The 22259-nt window shown below is 33.4% G+C and overlaps 2 protein-coding genes across 3 annotated transcripts in view; both read right to left on the reverse strand.

Moving 5' to 3' along the window:
* LOC125812839 (myosin-6-like) overlaps positions 1 to 14218 on the reverse strand; it is a 30144-nt gene extending 15926 nt beyond the window's left edge. For both annotated transcript variants that reach the window (XM_049492294.1, XM_049492295.1), the window contains exons 1-19: positions 14073 to 14218; positions 12020 to 12148; positions 11685 to 11828; positions 11439 to 11584; positions 11205 to 11361; positions 11017 to 11075; positions 10771 to 10930; positions 9378 to 9527; positions 9151 to 9287; positions 8897 to 9043; positions 8655 to 8756; positions 7968 to 8025; positions 7780 to 7881; positions 1858 to 1895; positions 1579 to 1705; positions 1322 to 1485; positions 1081 to 1219; positions 888 to 997; positions 755 to 815 (exon numbers count right to left, since the gene is read on the reverse strand). In XM_049492294.1, coding sequence (XP_049348251.1) covers positions 755 to 815; positions 888 to 997; positions 1081 to 1219; positions 1322 to 1485; positions 1579 to 1705; positions 1858 to 1895; positions 7780 to 7881; positions 7968 to 8025; positions 8655 to 8756; positions 8897 to 9043; positions 9151 to 9287; positions 9378 to 9527; positions 10771 to 10930; positions 11017 to 11075; positions 11205 to 11361; positions 11439 to 11584; positions 11685 to 11828; positions 12020 to 12148; positions 14073 to 14075 — 2133 coding nt within the window. In that variant the 5' untranslated portion in view covers positions 14076 to 14218. The remainder of the gene's footprint in view (positions 1 to 754; positions 816 to 887; positions 998 to 1080; positions 1220 to 1321; positions 1486 to 1578; positions 1706 to 1857; positions 1896 to 7779; positions 7882 to 7967; positions 8026 to 8654; positions 8757 to 8896; positions 9044 to 9150; positions 9288 to 9377; positions 9528 to 10770; positions 10931 to 11016; positions 11076 to 11204; positions 11362 to 11438; positions 11585 to 11684; positions 11829 to 12019; positions 12149 to 14072) is intronic.
* Positions 14219 to 18677: 4459 nt separating this feature from the next.
* On the reverse strand, positions 18678 to 19631 carry LOC125812841 (uncharacterized). The gene is made up of 2 exons (XM_049492296.1): positions 19450 to 19631; positions 18678 to 18897 (listed from the first exon to the last, which is right to left on the reverse strand). The coding sequence occupies exons 1-2, from the start codon at positions 19548 to 19550 to the stop codon at positions 18684 to 18686; spliced, it is 315 nt and encodes a 104-aa protein (XP_049348253.1). The 5' UTR covers positions 19551 to 19631; the 3' UTR covers positions 18678 to 18683.
* Positions 19632 to 22259: the final 2628 nt, after the last annotated feature.

Consider the following 22259-nt stretch of genomic DNA (forward strand, 5'->3'; position numbering starts at 1 on the left):
GGAAGACATCTCACAAACGAAATCCAGAGGGATTCTGATTATTTATTTATTTTACCTTTTTAGATCGTTAAAAGAATGAAATATTTTACAGTTGACCAAAGTAAAAAGACCAGGAAAGTATGAAATATGTTCTAGACATTAAGGATGATGCTTGTGGAATTTAAAGCCAACATCCTCTGCATATGTTTATAAAACAAGAACCAAAAGAACTCTGGGAAGAAGATGAAAAAAATACTATACTTATGAAAGGGATACACACTATCATGATCAGTAAAGACACAAAACTAGAAAATTTCAAAAACTAAAAAAATTCACAGTGCATCCATGAAATTACAAGAAAAAACAAGAAAGATGAGCATATAATACAACTGAACAATATAACCAATAATACCTAGAATATAGAGATGCTAAGAAGGAAAGGAAGTACACGTAGCAACGAGAGGAGGCCACCAAAAAGACGAAAGAATTTACAGATTAATTATTCACCAAATATCTGACCTGCCAAAAGCCCGATAGGATTCAGGTGTGCAACAAATGCAAAATGGAACCACTGAATTCTTTAAACATTTTACTGAATGAAGAATGTGCTAAAATATGCTAGATAAATATCAGTTAAAAGAGATAAAAACAGACTTTCTGTCAAGAGAGGTTATCATCTGAAATTGGTAAGAGACTCCAAAATTACAGAAATGAACTGGATAAGTTTGAATTGTTTCATGTTTAAACTATAACCTCTAATGAGGTAATGTATTACCTGATATCCTTGAAGGCCGACTTTCTCTAAAAGGCGTGTGCATGCAGTGACCTCGTCCGTACTGTCATAAGTTAGTCAGAGAAAATCACAACACATTGACAATCTGATCAAATAGTACAAGGTAAATAGGTACCTTCCATCTAAAACTTCAGGCGAAAGGATGCCAAAGCGATCTAAAAATTCATAAAAGGGTCTCCGAGTAGGATATCCAGCACAGCTTATTCTTATTGCTTCCATCACTCCCTACAGAAGAAAAAACAGTGAGCACAAACTTTCCATTCATATATATGCCACCAATTTGAAAAAAATTCAATACATTTCCTTACCCCACAGCACAGCTGTTGCAGAACATTGTGATTCTCGAAGATAGAGGGCTTTAGCAGATTATTTGGCTTTACACATCGAATATAATGGGGTTCAGTTGCATTCAGAGTTTCAAGCAAAGACTGCAGTTGTTGCTGCAAAGTATATAAAAGAATATGTGATGATTCAATATATCTCTGTGTAATTGCATAGATGAAAAGAGGAGCAAAATACGTTAGAAAACAGAAGCAACATGCCTTGAAGCCAGAACCAATAGAAGAGAACTTTGACTGTTTTGAGGATTCTTCCACTGATTTTGGAAACAAACTAGATGCAAAAGAACACTTTGAAGCTCTCAGGAGAGCCTGATGTTCAGCAACAACGTAGTCTTTGTTTTTATCCAGAAACAATTCTGTTTGATATGTGACCTGTAAGAAAAGAAAATGTAAAATTATCCACGGCTTCAAAATAAAGTTGAAGATTTAAGCTCAAAATTTGTTACAGTAGATGAAAAGACTTACATCACCAGCATAATGGCAAATAGTGAAGTCAGAACGAGCCAACTTGGGCTTGCTGAATCGTTTATGGTTTTGGAAAGTCTGATAGAGCTTCTGTGCAAACGTTTCATGAGTTGATCTTGGAAACATACTGCAGAAACAAAATAACAGTAGTCTGAATATCCTAAGCCCTAAGAAATGACTATAAATAGGGTAAACAGAAGGGATGTTTGGACCATCTAAACAATGAGAATGAAGAATAACAAAAGCTACTAAAAAATAGTTCATTCAAAATCGGCTTACCAAGCTTCATCAAGGAGTGCTATAATACCTCCTGGTTTCTGAGCAAGAGAAAGAACTGTTAAAATATGTTACTGGAGAAACAAAGGAGAAAATTAAATCTTGGTCCATCAATAAAAAATTATGTAAATTAGAGAACGAAATCAACATCATCACAGAAGGGAGGTTTATATGGAACATCTGTTGCAGAATCTTTGCCAAAAACAAGATTTCAGTCACTTAGCTCCCTCAAGTTGAGCCAACATACAGAAAAAGCGTGATTTCAGCCTTCAATGCTAAAATAAAGTTTCTGGAGTTTTCTTGCAGAAATTGCGACATTTTTGCATATCTCAGCCTTTGTAACCTCTCTTTCATATATTTTCTTCTTTGATTGCTAAGGCCTCCGAAATTTGATCCCGCACCGAGTCAAAATCAGATGTTAGTCCAGAAAGTGTAACAACTAAAACCATGATGGTGCTCCAAAATTCAACACTTCAGTAGCAGGCACAACTCATTAAATTCTTCCATTACCGCCTGAACCTGTCCAATCTGAATGAATTGCTTTTGTCTTTTCTGGACAGCATAGAAGGAGCATACCGTATTGCTTTGAGGGTCGAAGGACCTACTGCTTGAGCCAAAAGAATGAAACCTTCAAGAGACCATGGTTAACAAGCCAACTGAGGAAGAACAATCTCCCCCAGCAATACCGATCCTCCCTAGTTCAATCAGAATCGAGAACTGCGGAGAGGTTCTAACCGGCCTAGCCTAACCAACCGCTACAAGCGGGCAGGAAATAGATGTGGTGGATAGGGTCAGCGAAAGAAGTGGCGAGGACAGAAGAACGGGTTTTCAATTCAAGATTCCCGCTCCTGAAAATGGGTATTAAACCCGAATCTCCTTTTGTTTTAAGTTTATTGGACATGAATGAACCCGAACAAACGTACCCGCCGCTTCTGCTTTCTGCCATATGGGTTCAGTTTCATAATGTTATTACCGGACTCCATTTATTGAATTTGGTCTAGCTATATTACAAGCTTCTGTTTTTACGATCTTAATCTAATTATGTGAAAAGTTTTGCTCTTTCTTCCTTAGTAAGTTTATATAATTTGCCGAAACGTAGCTTTCATTCATATATAAAATTCGGAAAATAGTCAGACTAAACGAAAAAAAAAAGTCTAGAAGACGACCTACAGCATCTGATGGTCAGATGCCGTAGGTCGGTATATCTTTGAAAGCTCAGACGGAGAGAATAAACGGACTCCTCGAGGGCTACTTAAGCCACTTTAGTGCAAACCAGAAGGCACCGAAACAGTGCTTTACCCCTAGATGTCCAGTCAACTGCTGCGCCTCAACGCATTTCGGGGAGAACCAGCTAGCTCTGGGTTCGAGTGGCATTTCACCCCTAACCACAACTCATCCGCTGATTCTTCAACATCAGTCGGTTCGGACCTCCACTTAGTTTCACCCGAGCTTCATCCTGGTCATGGATAGATCACCCAGGTTCGGGTCCATAAGCAGTGACAATTGCCCTATTAAGACTCGCTTTCGCTACGGCTCCGGTGGGTTCCCTTAACCAAGCCATTGTTTCTAACATCAAAAACAACAAAAACTAGAGCAAACAATAGGCCTGTTTTGGACGGTAGGAACGGGGAGAGGGGGAAGGGAGAAGCAGGGCTCGAAGAACGAGCCACAAAGCGCCAATGGCGCGCGAAGCGCATGCGGAACGGGCACGGAGAAAAAGAAGTGTGGAGGAGAAGCAACCGAGCTCATTCCCTTCGCTTCCTGGGCCCAAAGCAGTGCAGTCTTTCCTGGCCAAATCAAGGGCTTCCATTCACCAGCGCAGACTAAAAGTGCTCTCCGAACCGTGCTGGATAGTCACCCATCACACGGCTCTCAAACCCAACCTGTGGTGGATCCCGGGAGACAAAGTCAAAACGCAACATAAACATATCTGAACCATGCGTTTTAAGGTAGATAAACCGAGAAACCATCTTATAAAAGCAGGATATGTCATTTGTGTATAGCCCACGAGCCTTTTTTCAAACTGAGAAGCAAGCTTGGAATGGTCGGAACAACGACATCAACTTTTAATCAATAGATTTCCACAACAGACTACACAATTAAGCATCGATCTTCTTCTATTTGCCCCCTATCATTTTCAGTAATATCTTTAGCCTGTTTGAACAAGTGATCTCAAACACCTTGTCCTTTGCACCATAGCTAAACAGAGAAAATCAAGATAAGTAGTTCGCACTATCTATCAAGGCTTTTGTGGTGATACCATGGTTTAGGTTGCTGGAACCATAGATTTAGTACCAAAAACATCGGATCCGAGAAACATAAGGGGTCAAAGCAAAAAATAGAGTGTTATTAGTGTCCAAGAAACAGAGTGAATTCTGGCCCGAGACTTAATGTTGTCACCGGAATCTGAAAAAATTAGTCACTAAAACAGGAAAAAGTAGATCTGATCACCGGAAAATGGTCGGAATCAGGAAAAATTATATGAACAACCTCGGAATGAAGAAGCAAGATCACTGGAAAATACTGCCGGAAACTCAACATCCGCCGGCACATGAGGCGTGTAGCGACGGAGATCTGAAGTTGCAGGTGGCGTGTGAGAGCGCATGAGGGACCCAACTGCAGCGGAAATTTTTGCGTGGGGTCGCATGAGGGTTCCGATCCTATAGGTGGTACTGGTATATGCACCATACCCCTAGAGAATAAAAAACCTTGGACCTGCAATGTATTTTTCAGAAAATATGTCTTCTTTTCTCTCAAAAAATTATTTTATTGCTTGTATCTCACAGTCCACCACATTTGGTCCTTGGGTCATGGACTCAGCCACTCAGGAACTTCTGACCACATTGCTAGTAACAAATCTTTATTGTTTGATATTACTTATTTTCAATCCCTTCCCACTTTTACGTTAGCTAATAGTTCTCAAGCCATGGCAACCAAAGCTAGTCAATCCAATCCCTTAGCTTCCTTGACTCTAATAATTTTCTTTTTGTCCCTGGTTGTCCTTTTAGCTTTCTGTCGATCCGTCATTTGGCAAGAACATTATATTGTTTCATCTCATTCTTTTACAACTTCTTTGTTAAAATGACCTCGGTACGGAAAAAATGATTGGCGAAAGGTGTGAGTCAGGTGGACTTTACTGTCTCAATTCTCTCAGTTCCACTACAGTTTGTTCGGTCTGCGACTCTCCAGATTTAATCCATATACAATTGGGACACCCTAGTTTATCGAAACTTCAAAAGATGGTACCTTCCTCTGCTATTAAAAATCGGTTACATACTCTGTTTGTTTCCTCAATCAACTTGGTTTGTCTTGCACCACGTGCCTTTGGGAGGACATGCTTTGTCCATATTCTCACTCCAAGTAAAGACAAATGGCTCCTTCTGCTCTTAAATGTGTTTCTCGGCTATTCGAGGGTACAAAAGGTATATGGAAGCATCTCACCTGACCCAGCGATTACCTTATGTCTTATGTTTGCTGATGTTACTTTCTTTGAAGGTCAGCCCTACATTACATCCTCTTCCGCTGAACATCTAGGCATTTCTGAGGTTCTAATACCAATTTCATCTTTGATATCTTGCCATAGTCTATCCTTTCACTTCACCTTCTACAACTACATCTTCCTCAGCTCCAACTCCACCTCTGTAGACTTATCATCATCGTCCGCGCTCCTCATCTAGACCAAATGATTCACGCCCGCCACCAGTTGTTCCTCCTGTGAACTTGTCTACACATAGTTCTTCCATTGCCACTGGAAAAAGTTTTCGCTCTACTCATAATCCTCACTCTATCTATACTTGGTTGAGATATCATGGTTTTACACCCGCTCATTCTGCATCACAATCATTTGTTTCTATTCCTAAGACTACAGGTGAAGCCCTTTCTCATCCAAGCTGGCAACAAGCTATGATCGAAGAGATGTCTGGCTTACAGTCTAGTGGCACTTGAGAGCTCGTTCATTTACCTCCAGGAAAGTCTATAGTTGGTTGTCGTCGGATTTATATGGTGAAGGTTGCTCCCGATGGATAGATTAATTGCCTAAAGTTTCACCTAGTAGTCAAGGGTTACACATACATTTTTGTTCTTGACTATTGTGATACCTTTTCTCTTGTCGCTGAGATTGCTTCAGTCAGTCTCTTCTAATCTACGGCTGTTGTTTGGCATTGACCTCTCTACCATTGGATATTTCTTCATACAGATCTCGAAGATGGGGTATATATGGAGCAACCACCTGGTGTTGTTGCTTTAAGGTAGTCTAGGAACATGATGTGCAGGTTATGACGAGCACTTTAAGACCTGAAGCAGTCTTCTCGAGCATGGGTCGGGAAGTTTAGCATGGTTATTCAGGAATCTGGCATGGTACGAAATGAAGCCGATCATTCTGTGTTTTATCGTCACTTTAGTCTAGGTTTGTGCATGTACTTGGTGGTTACGTTGATGGCATAGTCACCACAGGTAATGATGACGAGGGAATTACCAAACTGAAACATCACCTTTTTCAGCAATTTATCTTGGTCAATTGAGGTACTTCTTAGGCATAGAGGTTGCTCAATCCAAATCAAGAAACATCATCTCACAGAAGTATGCACTTGATATTTTTGGAGAGACAAGGATGACAGATTGCACGCCTACTGATACTCCAATGGATCCAAATGTTAAGCTCCTACCAGGCCGGGGAGAACCTCTTAGTGATCCTGGAAGATTCAGGAGGTTGGTAGGAAAGTTGAATTATCTCACTGTGGCTCGACCTGACATTGCCTTTACAGTTAATGTTGTAAGCCAGTTCTTAGATTCTCCAAGGTGACAGTCACACGAATGCAGTTATTCGCATTCTTCAATGCTTAAAATCTGCTCAAGGGAAAGGACCACTTTAGGAAGGCTAAGGCCATGAGAAAATTGTTAGATATTCAGATGCAGATGGGCAGTCACCCTATAACAGGCGATCCGCTTCTAGATACCAAGTTATAGTTGGTGATATTAAAATTTTCCAGAAAATTAAAATGTGGTTGCTAGATTTAGCACAGAAAAATACATCGGGCTATGGCAGTGGCAATATGTGAACTCATATGGATCAAGCAACTAATGAAGAAGTTGAAATTTGGAGAGATTAAAGAAATGGAACTTGTGTGTAATAATGAAGTTGCACTTCACATTGCATCGAAATCCAGTATTTCAAGAGAGGACTAAACACAGAGATTGATTGTCATTTTGTCAGAGGGAAGGTACTCGGAGGAGACATCATCACAGGATTTGTGCGGATAAATGATCATCTTGCAAACATATTCATCAAGTCCCTAGATGGTTCCACAACAAAATATATGTGTAGCAAGCTTGGTACATATAATTTGTATACACCAGCTTGAGGGAGAGTATTAGAATCCTTGTGAATCTTCTAGAATATATGTAAATATAGTAGGTAGCTTAATTTACTCCTATTGTAATTAAGCATTGATTTGTATTGATTTCCTTTCCTTTTTAGGACATGTAAACATAGTTATTTAAACCTCCATAACTTGAGGAAATAATAAAGTTGAGTTTGCTCTCAACACTCTCTTCTTTCTCACAATGGAAAACACATCTCCTCTAAGTGAATTTCATCTTAACTTTATCAGCTGCAGCTTCCAACCTTTTTTGGTTAAATAGAGCTGTAACATTCAACTTATATCCAAGATCAACCATATATAACTGACAATATAGTTCCTGTAGAAGACAACATATTCTTAAGGAACAACCTGATGTATGTAAATGGAAGGGATTTTACAAAGGGAAATGGAGGAGAGTAAGAAAGGGGATTGACTGGACATGCTGCATCAAAGTGCACAAGGAACAGCTTTCTTTTAACTGGGTGAAAAAAACTGAAACTATATAATGCGAAGTCATTTACAAGTAAACAAATGTAAGAAATAAAAAGCAAATCTAAGCACAAACCTTTTCTATTAGTTCCAGAATATCTTTATTATCAATGAACTCAATGTAGCTCCAGTCAATTTCTTCTCTTGTATACTCTTCTTGTTCCATTTTGAAAACATGCTGACAGACCACATGCAGGTATGATCGAGATGAGTACAGTAGTAATGATAGTTCAACAAACTCAAAGATGAGAAAATAACCGGAACCTGATTGAAGTGTTGCTGCAGTTTCTCATTGGTCAAATTGATACAGAATTGTTCAAAGCTGCAGAAATAAAGAGCATCAGAAGTATGATTCATAGCTGCAGAAATAAATAGCATCAGAAATATTAAACAATCTACAAAGCCGGTCCAAGACTAGTAGGCTTTCAGAATAAAAAACTGATACTGCAGTTTAAGGAAAGAGTACAAAATTAGAAAGATCACAGAAGAAGATCTTTCACTCAACAAGAAGTTCAATACCGACTTCCCATTTAAGATTATATGGGCAATTTCATCCCATTGATGGCGGTCTAGGGGTTGCAAGCCTACCTAATTCAATTACAGAAAAATCAAAATCTAGGTGACAATATTTTATAAATTTGACACTTCTCTTTAGGAGACAACCAAATAAAGAGGCAATAAGATGCATCGAACTGCTCATAACTCATGTATTAGGCACCAGAAAGCAAAGACAAGATCATAGTAAATAAAGGATTGTGAATTGGCAATTAATTTATGGCAATTGTGCTATGAGTCCTCTGTCAAGTGGGCTAAAGATAAAGAGAAGTCACTAATAACTGAAAGATATAAAATAATCGACTGATTGCTGATATGCTAAGGCAATTTTATATAGTTCATTCGAGAAGAACACATCTCGTACAATTCAAACAAAAAGGCATACCAGTCAAGCACCTGTTAGTCTTGAAACTCTCAAATCCATATATGTCCAGCACACCAATCAAAGATTTCGAATTTGGATCTTGACCAATTGAATTATTAATCTTATCTACCAGCCTGAAATTGAAATTGAAGAGCATACGTAAAAAATCGAAGTCATTATTGCTTAACAATTTTGCAACGTAGTAAATGCTTCAGGTACATGGCAGATAAGTGATGGTCTGATTCACTGACTGCCCAGTAAAGTTAAACCTCACCAATCAAACAATCTTGAGTATACTATTTTTGCCAAAGCATCTCTACTGATAGCTGCTGCTTCTGGATCCAGCCATTTGGTAATGGTTTCACCACGTGTTACAATAACACGTTTGCAAAGTGAATCCTCAAGAGCCTTCATGTCACACCTAGGAAATATTAGAAGTTCAAAAGTGCTGCACTTTTTCTGTTTGAGAAAACCTTCAGGCTAGTAATAGAATAGAAATAACTTCAATGAGCCAATTTCATCACTTACATGAACAGATCAGCAGCAGTTCTCAGATGAAACCAAGATTTTTCATCTTTGGGAGCTGAGGAGTCCATCTCCTTCCCCTTTGTAAATTCAATGTTTCCAAGATGGAGAATTGCAGCCACTACTCGAAATATTGCATCCTGGGGAATTGCAAGAGAGTGTGAAATAACCATTTACTAAAATTCTACCCTTGAATATATTTTTCTGTCTCTGCAATTTTTCAAATATACCTGCTCTTCCGAACTTATTCCTACAACATCCATTGCCCTTCTAGTAGCTAGGTATTCTTTTGAATCATCAACCCCATCTAGCTGATAGCAATTTGATTGATTTAGATAATGAAATGACTGAGGATTATCCAACTTGTACCTTCGAATATCCTGAGAGTGGAGAACAGAATCAGACTGGCAAAATTTCCAAGTTTCATTACTAAATTTTAATCAAGATCAGTAAAAATGCAAAGTAGTATGTCGTCTCTAGTTTCTTTTTGGTGTACTTATGAGGCCCCAATCTATATAGAGGATTGGATCTCTTTTGTCAAGAACCATATTTTGGTGTAGGTTCTCTTCTTTTGGTATATGGCTTGTACACGGAATTTCCACAATTGTCAATAAAATTATTTTACTTAATCAAACAAAAAAAAACTCAAATTAGCAGACTGGGAATGAGTACGCCCCACGGGAATCTTTGTAGCTCAGTTGGTTGGCTACTTGAACTCCCACCAACGCTCCTACCTAAGAGTTCATCCACCTCCTTAGCAGGAGTACTGGTTGTTACAAAATGCTGCCTGGCCAATTTATTGTATTAAATCTGAGGCTTCTCACACACCTATTCTAACGAATTTTCAGGAGCAAGGTGCATATATCCCAATGAGCTGAGAAGAACTAAAGCACGGTATTCCAGCAAGAGTCATGTATTCTCCTGTTAGGAGTAACATGGCTTTAAGATAGAATAAAGTTTCCTGGTAGTGTTCGGATACGTTTTGTTCATTTTGGGATTCTCACAGCATAAGGTGCAGTGCAATCATTGGATTATGAGGTTCTACCATCAGAACGTGCATTTCCACCATCAGAATTTCGCCAGTTGCACAAAATAGGAGCAGAAAGTATAACTGGCAGATTCAACCAGACCTGTCTTGCAAATAACACAGATGACGGGTTCTCTGTCGTAGAGCAACAAAATCAATGAGATTGTCTCTCAAGTCAATGACGAGATGGCTTTAGTGAACCCCCTCAACCTCCATTTTATGGTGACAGATTCATATAGTCAAGGGATGAGTCAATGAGAAACACGTCTCGCATTGAATGATCTTTTATATTCTTCTATCAAGTGTATGGAATGAAGCATTTAGGTGTACAAGGTAGAGAGTGTTGCCTAAAGATTTATCTGATTACAACACTTACCTTCAAGTTCACTTGCAAAAAATAGATATGGTCTCAACAAGGATAAAATCCACTTCTAACTGTATTAAGTTTTATTAGATAACATGCATTTTTTCACTTTGAGAAATCTATGTGCGTAGAAATGAATTTCCAATGGAAAAACAAAGATAAAATATCATGGTTTCAGAATGCCCATCTTCTGCAAAAGCAATTCTTATTGAAGTAAATACTAGTGCATTACCTTTGGTGGTGCAGCACAAATCATGTAGAAACAGTGATAATTTCTCTCTGGATCAGAAACTTGGCAAACACGAGATCTTTCCAGTAAATATGTTCTGATAGCGGCTCCTGAAATCCTTCCTCTCTGGTCAAACTGGATCTCCACAAACTTGCCAAATCGACTGCGTTCTCAGTGTGAAATATATTAACAACCATGTGTGATAATACAAGATGCTCTAAAAAAGTTAGCTAATTTTATCTGTCTAACCTTGAGTTATTGTTTCTGACAGTCTTTGCATTACCAAATGCTTCCAGAACAGGATTTGACTGCAAAATGCACAAATGTATCTAAAAGTTAAGCCTGAAACCTAGAATCAAATTGTGCAAGACAACCAACTGTCAGAGTTGCAAATTTTTTTTGCAAAAACTTATGGTAAAAGATCTACCACATCTTACCTCCAGGACTTGCTGCTCAACTGTTCTACCCTCAGCTTCAGCTCTGCCTCCCATGTAAGCAAGATAGCGCATTAGCTGCTTCGTGCTTTCTGTTTTACCAGCCCCACTCTCCCCGCTTACCAATATTGATTGACTTACTCCTTCATTGATCATAAGTCTGCATAGAAAGGGGATATTTTCTTACTGAAAATGCAAAATAAAGGGCTTGATCCATAAATATGGGGCAGTGCACACCTGTATGCTGCATCTGCAACAGCAAAAGGATGAGGGCTCAACTCTCCAAATGCGGCACCTTTATATTGGGCCATCATATGGCTATCATATAAGTGAGGTAATCTTCTAAAAGGGTTGACCGCAATTAGTATATTCCCCGTATATGTCTGAAACAACCATCTACAAGGTTAGTTCAGTAAACATTAAGTTTAGCCAAACACTAAGGAAAACGAAAAGATAACAACGAAATGACACCAAAAAACTCACATATATTTCATTAATATCATATCTAGTCTTTAAATTGTGCAGAACTCCTGGTTCGTGCAAATAAGCAAGCTTTGTCATATCATCAACACCACTAGGTGGAGCTTCAGCATCTTTAGGGTAGAGGTTACAAGACTTAACAACCACCTGAAAATTAACAAGAAACAAGAGGAACGAGACTCAGTCAATCCGCCAAATCTGCTCAGTTGATAACTTCCCAAGATATGGTGGGAACAATACAAGTCCTTGTCTAATTTTGAGCATTACTAAACATAAGAAGCAAGCTATCATTTACTACTTTAGTGCAATCTGATGCTATAAGCGACGTTGTAACGTACTGTTTTCCCAGAAGTACAAGAAACCTTGATGTCTGCACCATTGACCTCTGAAACTTCCCCATCTATCCAGGCTACATCAGGATCTTGCACCCAAACAAGTGATCCCGCCCCTAAGCTAACTGAAGCAGCCTGCAAATCCAACAATGTAATATTCTTCAGTAAGTATATGCAATGTCATCCATAATAGATACTTTCTAATCCTTTAATCTGGCCTTAGGCATAAGCAAAATGGTTAAGTATTCAATTTGATGCTGCCAGACTGTTAAAAACAATAATGCATATAGATATCAACAGCTAAAGCAATGAGAATAAAGGAAGTCTTCTAAGCAATAGAGATAACGTTGCCTGCTCATTAAACTAGAAAATAGCCATGACTGCAATATAAAATGTGGAATTTGTTAATCCCTTTATCCTGCCTGAGAGTGTGTTGCAGTCTGCTCACCATTAAGAGCGGCAAACCACTAACAACTAGTAGCAAAATGCATGAGACTTCTCTGTAAAAGGTTGTTCACAACACTAGGTTAAGGAGTACAAGAGCTTCAGAAGGTACTAGCCGAGAATAACACGAAAAAATCTAGTACTCCATCTGTCCCAATTTATATGACTCTCTACATAGCAGATAGTACATGATTAGGGTAGAAAGTTAGTACGTAGTGGTGTGTTCTCGAGTTGTCTGTCCAAACTAGTTGTCCTAGTATTGCTCCTGTAGTTTCTTATCCTTCTTCTGTTACTATCTGCTATTTCTTGTACTTTGACTATCGTATTATTTTGGTGTAGTATGGTTCCGCTACTATTCGTTGTGTGTGTTACTATGTGTTGTTTATATATATTGTTTGTGTTACTTTCCTTTTTAGTCTATTTCAGAAAAAGAATGTCTTTCTCCTTTTTTTGGTAACTCCTTAATTCAACTTTCCACGTGACATGATTAAAACCATAAGATTCAATCCTCTTCTTTAGTTTCTTGAACTCCATGCCAAATCAAAACCAAACAAACAAATTAAAACGAACAAGATGATAATCAAATACCGTTTTCTAAATAACTCCTATCAGATAGATTCTTGAAGCATATTCTTAATCAACCCAATACAGAACAAGTAACCAATCAATTTCCTTCAAAAATTCAACCCCATTTCTGTTTCAACTTCAACTTTACTCTTACAACAATGTGAAATATGAAATACGCACTAAATGAAACTCAACAAGACACCATTTTTAACATATGAAGATCAACCAAATGTTGTATACCAATAACAAAAAACAAAAACAAGTAAACAAGTTGACAATCAAATACCATTTTCTAAATAACTCCTATCAGATAGATTCTTGAAGAAGCTTCTTAATCAACCCAATACAGCACAAATAACCAATCAATTTCCATCAAAAACTCAACCCCATTTCTGTTCAACTTTCAACTTCACTCTTAAAACAATGTGAAATATGAAATACACACTAAATGAAACTCAACAAGACGCCATTTTTAACATATGAAGATCAACCAAATGCTGTAAACCAATAACTAAAAACAAAAACAAGTAAACAAGTTGACAATCAAATACCATTTTATAAATAACTCCTATCAGATAGATTCTTGAAGAAGCTTCTTAATCAACCCAATACAGAACAAATAACCAATCAATTTCCATCAAAAATTCAACCCCATTTCTGTTTCAACTTCAACTTTACTCTTAAAACAATGTGAAATATGAAATACACAATGAACGAAACTCAACAAGACACCATTTTTAACATATGAGGATCAACCAAATGCTTTATACCAATAACAAAAAACAAAAACAAGAAAACAAGATGATAATCAAATCCCATTTTCTAAATGACTCCAATCAGATAGATTCTTGAAGCAGATAAGCACAACTAACCAATCAATTTCCATTACAAATTCAACCCCATTTCTGTTTCAACTTCAACTTTACTCTTAAAACAATGTGAAATATGAAACTCAACAAGACACCATTTTTAACATATGAAGATCAACCAAATGCTGTATACCAATAACTAAAAACAAAAACAAGAAAACAAGATGATCATCAAATACCATTTTACTCCAATCAGCTTCTGATCAACCCAATACAGATTTCTTTAAGAATTCAACCCAATTTCTGTACAATTTCAACTTTTACTTCAACTTTGTTCTAAAAAAAAAGATTCTAAAAATATATTTTTGAACTTCCCTTTAATGGGGTTTTGTTTCTGAAAAATTTGGGGAAAAAAAAAGAAGAGTTCTAAGGTTTAAGGGCAAAAAAAAAAATGGAGGCTTTACGGTTTTCTTTGTCTTTTCTTGCTCTTTTCTTTTTCTTGGTCTAAGTTCATATTAATATATTTTTAATGTGCAATTTGTAATTAAAGAGTTGTAATTGAAGTATTTAAATACCAAGTCAATGGAAAAATAATAATAAATGGAATACCAAGTCTACCATGATAGTCATGTATCTTCTCTTTTCTCAACCTAGTCGGATTATAATTAAGGTCGATAAAATTTTACGAATTAATTGTTTTAAAATTAATATAAACGTACAATTTTGAAGTTTTAAAAGTTTCAGTTATATCCATCTGAAGTTTGATTTGTCAAATTTTAAAAAATTTATTATAAAAAATTTAAGTATGTTTCGTGTGAAAATAACATTTTTTTAGTTAAGTTGTAGCTAACAAATTCTTATGTGTTATGCTTTAGATGATCGTCATTCTAGTGGTGATTAATATTTTGAAAATAATAGTCAATCACTATATTTTTAAACTTGATAATAAAAATAAAATAGAATTACTATTTTCTTCGAATTTAAAATATGCTATGAAATTTAAGCATCTTGTATACATATGAATAAGTGGGAGAAGGAAGGTTTTTGTTTGAAGTTTGTGAATTCGATTATTGATTACACAATTTAAGAAAACTGAATATAACTTAAATAAAAAGATTAAAATTAACTATTGAATATAATTTTTATGTGATTAAACTTATTTGGCTCCAAAAAGAATTATAGTTTTGAATATTTGAAAATTTCTTATCAATGTTGTGACTTTTTTGTTTCTTTAAAAATTTTGAACATCACTTTGTAGTTTGTAAATAACTTTTTAATAAACATTGTGAGATTCTTTAATGAATAATAAGGATTAAAAATGTATAGTAACAAGCTAATAAAACAAGAGTCAATTTGTAGCAAGCAATTCTATGAGCAAGGTCAATAAGTCAACAAACACTTTTTTTTGGAAGTTGTGCGTATGTGAAATTGTTTTATTTATACGAAGATTAGACACCAAATGAAATAAAATAAAATTGGTATTTATGTTAGCAAGGGAACGACATTTTTGTTCAAAATGGCGCTAAGGATTTTTATTTTTATTTCTTAATTGGTATCTAATATTCATATTGGGGAATCTGCTAAATTTGAATTTACTCATTTTAGAGAATGCTATCAACAAAAAAAGTCATTTTCATGAATTTGAATTCAAAACCTCTAATCAAGGTGGAGACTTTCAAAATTTGACGTGACTTTCTTAATATTTTTATTTATTTATTTTTCGTAGTTCTAATCAAGGTTAGAGTTATGCAGATATTAGTTATGCATGGTTTAGTTATACAGGTATTAGTTATGGAGGGTTTAGTTATGCAGGTATTAGTTATGGAGGGTTTAGTTATGCAGGTATTAGTTATGGAGGGTTTAGTTATGCAATTATTAATTATACAAATATTAGTTTCGTAGATATTATTTATGTAGGATTTAGTTATGTAGAAATTATATTACATAAATTATAACTTATTGATTATTTAATTTATTGTAAATTAATATACTTTCTTAAAAAAATCGGAAATTGTAAAATCCATGCTTATAAACAAGTAGTATCCAAAATAAATAAAATGCAACAGTCCCTCGGGGGTGGGGTGGGGTGGGGGTGTAAAAACGACGAAACTCAAAACACCCTAGGGGGTCGTTCTGATTTTTCTTTGGGTGGTTGTGTGTGTGTGTGTGGGGGGGGGGGGTTCCTTAATTTTGTAAATTAATATACATTATTATTTACAAACAAATAAGTAAGAAAACAAATTAAGGGTAAATATGTAATTTTATTATTTTAATCCATGTATAACTAATACCCTCATAACTTATTCCACCTTCTACCCTGCATAAAATTATACATAGATTTCTTTTAAGTTATGTAAGTATTAGCTATGTGGCATTACAAAAATACAACCAAACACCACATAAAATCAATACATGTATAACTTTTATACAACATTGAAGACACCAACCAAACATTGTATAAAATTTATACATGAATAATTTTGATTCTATTTACAAACCAAACATGGTACAAAATTAATACATGAATGACAAAGTTATTCATGTATTAATTTTGCCCTTATCCAGTAACGAAACGGCCCCTAACTATTCAACCCCAACCAACTCAAAATCACCTCTAAGCAGTCCTAAATTTTAGATATAAAATTCTCTCGATATTTCAATTTTTTTAATATATAAATCACTTAAAATAATTCACGTTATAGTTCACTGAATTTTAAAGAAAAAAAAATACATTCACTGTATCACACCCGTTGAAAATAGGTTGCATACTTTCAGTTACACAACAAACTCAAAAACGGAAGTAAATGCATTTTTGGTTCCAAGTTTGGAACTGCAGTTATCTTATTTTATATTTAGTTCACTTTAAGTAGTTATCTTAGTCAGATTTTTTTTTAGTTATTATTTTCCCTATCTCAATTTATACGATTTTTTTTTAATTCAATCTAAATATAATAATATATTTATATATATTTAGTATTTTCTACTTTAATTTCTCTTTTTACTTGTCATTTTTTGACAAATTAAAGAAGGATAATATTTTTTTTAATCATACTTTCAATTTATTAATATTGAGTTAATGTCTTTGAAAAGTATAGATCACGTAGTGAGTAAATCTGTTTGAGACTCTATTAATTAATAAGGGTAAAATGATAAGCTCGCTATACTAAACATTGTTCTCTTAATATGTGTGTCGAGTCAAAATTTGACAAATAAATAGGAACATATGGAGTAATAATTTAATTTAAAATGTAATTTTATCTATGATTTAGTTTGGATCATAAATTTTAAAAATCTGTCTTTTTGTTTAAAATTTTATGTCAAATCAAATTAAATCACATAAATTGAGACGTACTCCCTTTTATCCCATATTAGTAGATCACTTTTCGTTTTACACGCATATTAAGAAATTATAAATAAGAGGATAGTTTTATCAACTCATCCCTTAAGAACTTCTTTGAAACTTTACAAACAAGTGTGAACACTTTAAAAAAAAAATTAATTGTAAGGATAATATGGAAAAAAATCAATTAATACTTTTTTAAAATAGTAAGGTGATCAATTACTCCTTCAGTTCAATTTTACTTGTCACATTTTGACTTGACACACCCATTATGAAAATAATATTGATATAGGTATTTTACCAAATTATCTCCTGTTAAATGATGTCTAGAAAAATGATTTGGAAAATAAGTATTTAATATCGAGGGTAAAATATGAAGAAAAAAAATTGTCTTTTCTTGATATGTCAAAAGTGACGAGTTTTATTTTAGAAATAAGTGACAAATGAAAGTGAATGGAGGGAGTAAATGTAACAACAAGTATAGTGATAAACTAATATGGGACATAATTAAGGAATATGAGGAATTCGTTTTTATGAGGATTAATGATGTGATAAATTTAATTTAAAAATATAAATAATTAATATATTAATATAATTTTGACCAATAACCGATTCGTGACTCTTGACAAAAAGGTATGAAACAATAAACATTCCACATGAGGAATTTATTAAGCTCACATACAAAGAATTTGCACTTCCTAGTAGTTGGTTCCAACCACAATATTTATGGTTGTGGTACATAAAAAATCATCATTGCTGACTCAAAAGTTTTCATAATAAAAATATGATAGAGTTGACCAGTCAAAGATGCATTTAAAGTTTTTTAATAAAAGAAGATATTTTTTTACTAAATGTAGTTGAGTTTGAAAATGACATCCATTTGACTAATTGCTACTTCTTTGACTATAACCTTTGAAATAATTATATTTCCGTTACATTTTATTTGATTCATATTATCCAAACGAGATGAGAGGAGTATTAATTACACTAGAAAATGGTTCAATGTTTTCAATTGAACTTATTATTTTTGGTATGAAACGCAGAGATATATATGTAAAAGATCGAATCAATAGCTTTAAAAATACAACATACTCACTGTTAAAAATCTTAAGAAATTAAATTTATCGAATTTAAATGTTAAATCCGCATGATATACTAATCAACACTTCATAGAACAAGAACTTACTAACATATCATATCTAAAAGATACATCACGTTCGATACTAAAAATCTTTAAAGACTGAATTAATCAATTTGAGTCTGTTTGATCTATTAATCAACACTTCATAGAAAAAAAATATCATATTCGATACTAATAATCTTAAAGACTAAATTCTCAAATTTAAATATTGGATCAACCTTTACTAAACACCACTTTGATATAGAAAGAATTCTACTAACATATGAAGGATACATATATATATCAAGAAAATTGATTACAATCAACATGAGATGTTTATCATAAACAAGAAAATTAGCTAAGTTTTTAATGAGGATTAAGAAGAACTAATTAAGATGAATCAAACTTATAGTGTTTATCAACAGCAATTGAAACATCCCAAGTGCAACTTAATCCTTTTGGAATAATAACAAGATCTCCAGCTCCAAATTCAACTATTTCATCATTTGAATTCTTTGTTGAAACTTTCACTTTACCTCTCAATAAATAACATGTCTCTTGTGCATCAAATTTTAATTGGTATTTTCCTGGAGAACAACCCCATCTGAAAAAATAAAATGTTTATATTTATTAATAACATATATAATAATATACAACAATATATCATGTGTTGTTAGATTTCTCATAAATCGATTAATTTTACGTTGACTGTCAGTCTATTATGATCTTATTCTTTCATTTGAACTAGTTAGGAATAGGTCATTCGAGCTTATATATTATGAAGATTCATCATAAATTGACTATTTTTATGCTGGTTAATTAGGAATCGATAATTTGAACAAGCCTACACAGGAGTAGAACATATACATATATTATGTATTTGTGAAGAAAATTATAAATTGACTAGTTTTACTCATGACAGAAAAAGAGACTTTTGAAGTAATGAGTATAATTTTTTTTCAACCCTCCTCTTTTATCTGAGTTGGAGTTAATACCTTGAGCAAGCTCACACAAACAAAGAACACATATACAGTTTGATACACAAAGTATTTCACGTTAGTAGGGTTCAGAAAAAGATCGCACCCTACAGAAACATGATGATGAAGAGAAAAAAAAAGTAACAAGAAATGAAAATTATATGATTGTGTATACTTACTTAGGCCAAGATTTGATGCCCAATTCATTGAGTTGAGATTGTGGAGGATTCTTTTGAACAATTATCCCAAGATTTGATGATGAAGAAGAAGAAGAAGCCATGAAAGAAAAGTAAAAAAAATTAAAAGAGATATTTATTTATATATATGCACTCAAGTTCAACTTCACCCTTTGTTTTTTCTTGATAATAATTGCAACCTTTTTATATACTATAAAGTTATTTATTAGGGGGACAGAAGAATCTTTTTTTTACCAAAGAAAAAAGAAGAAAAAAAGAGTATATGATATATACTTTTAATGACAAATAGGTTTGTATACTTTTAATTTCAACATATCCTTTGACCTATCACATCTAAACTATGTCTTGTTCATAAAATAATTTGGATCTATTTTATAAATTTTTTTATCATTAAAATAATAATGATAATAATAGTAACAACATAGTCAATGTATTTTCACAAGTGGAGTCATAAAAAATGAGGTATGAATACAAACAAGATATACAGAGAGAGCTCGACTTAAACAAAACATATAAGACTAGATTATTATTATTATTATTACAATAACATACACAATATAATCTCATAAATTGAATTTGAGCTGATAATATACACATATCATATCTCTATTCCGTAAAAATAGATAAAAAAATTTAAAAAACTCTTCGCTCAAGTAAAGTATTATTATTGTTAAATGTTAAAGTAGCTAGTTGTTGTGGTACAACTTGTAGGAGTTGTTTAAAGATTATTCAATCACGTTTTTTTTAAAAAAAAAATAATAATGTATTTTTCGAAACTAGCATACTCAAATTATGATTTTCATTCTTATGTAGTAATCACTTCTATCACATTTTATTATGTGGTTAGAGTCCAATAATTACCATAATCTTTCTAGTTTGAATTAGTCAGCTTCATTTCACGCGTCTTTTCTTATTAATAAATCAATTTTTTTTTTATATTAGTGAAAAAAATCCTTTTAAATGTGTATAATGATAATTTTATTTACTTTCAACAAATATGACAAAACAATATATTATTTATACGATCGGTATATATTAAATTAAATTTATTAAATTATTATTATTATAGATGACCTTTCCCCTGATGTTTTACTCAAGATTGCAATATTTTAAAAATGGTGAATTTTGGCAGATCATAAATATAAAAAGGATATTAAAAATTAAATAATTGATAAATTTTTTGGATAGGAATCTCCAGTCAAAGTGTTGACCAAAAATTTTAATCTTTGACCGACAGAGAAAAGTGGGAAAACTGTTTGACCAAGGAAAAAGCATTATCCTTTTTTCTATTTTTGTTCTCTTTCAATTAATATTAATATTAATGTTGCTATCAATAATAATGATTGTTTGCAATAAATTTTAAATTGATAAAAAATAAATTAAAATCACAAAAAAATATGAAAAAAATATAATTTTCTTTATCAAGATTGCGAGTACAAATCTGTTGATCCCTAGATTCTACTCTCCTAAGAATTTCCAAGGTCGTTAGTGGCATATTTTTCGAACTAGAATGAGTTGGGTGATCTCTTTATGAATATTCCATGACTTTGCGGAATTTTCAAGATTTTGATCTCTTTATGGAATTTTCGAGATGCTTTTTCAAAAGAATATAGTACTCTCTATCCCTAATTACTTGTCCACTTTTCAATTTTTACTTAATCCTAATTACTTGTCCACTTTGACAAATCAAGAAAGAACAATTTTTTAACCTATTATACCCTCAATTAATTACTTTGAAAAATGTAGAACTTCTTGAAAACCTTAAGTTTTTAATTCATCCACTTTATAATTAATGGGGTAAAATGGTAAATTCACTGTGTCAATAATTGTGTTCTTAATAGGAGTGTGAAGTGTCAATTCAAAAGTGGACAAGTAATTAGGTACAGAGGGGTACCCTTTATATAGACATGAACTAGATTTTAAGGTTAAGTATATTTTTAACAATGAATGATATTATTTATATATTAAAACACACCCCCATTGACTAGATAATGCGTAATGTACAAGCTTTATTTTGTTATGAACAAATGTTTTCAACACAAATAAATTAGAACTTGTTTGGATTAACTTATTTTAGGTGCTTTTAAACCAAAATAATTTTAAAGCAATTTTAGAGTGTTCAGATTAAAAAAAAAGTACTTGCTTATAAGCCAAAAAAACAAAAATACGCCAAAAGCCAGAAGCTTGAATTTCTAATTTACGACTTTTAATATTTACAAAAGTGTAATAAGCCGACAAATTAGTTTGAGTGTGACGTCGACTTTTCAAAATAAATTAAAAGTGTTTTTGATATCTTTTCTCTTTTAATAACACCGCTAATAATATGATAAGATAGTTGAAATCACTCTATGTTCGATTAAAAAATATTTTATTTTCTACTATTTAGTGAAATTATAATTAGTCATGATAAAAAAATATCAAATACCAAATGATTATAATTGAAAAATATCTTGTCTTAGTAGATAAGGAAAGAAAAAAGATATCACGTGCAAATAAATGTGCTTACTAAAGTCTGTCTAAGTGTCCTGTAATTCCTTTGTTTGCATGAATGTGGTAGTTGGAACAGGTCAATCTAAATATCACCTCCTTTGTTTGCATGGTTCGGAGGTTTTTTCAAACCCAACTCACCCAATTCGTTTAAGTTCGGAAAAATTATTGATTCATTCATTAAAAGTTTGGTTGATATGTAATCTAAATTGACTCATGAAAGTTTTGATCAAAATATTTTTTAATAACTTTTTCTTTTTCAATTTGATATGTTATATATAGCAATAATAATTAAAATAAATAAA

The sequence above is a fragment of the Solanum verrucosum genome, unplaced genomic scaffold (genome assembly GCF_900185275.1).
Source record: "Solanum verrucosum unplaced genomic scaffold, falcon-dt-bn FXZP01000144.1, whole genome shotgun sequence".
Taxonomy (NCBI): domain Eukaryota; kingdom Viridiplantae; phylum Streptophyta; class Magnoliopsida; order Solanales; family Solanaceae; genus Solanum; species Solanum verrucosum.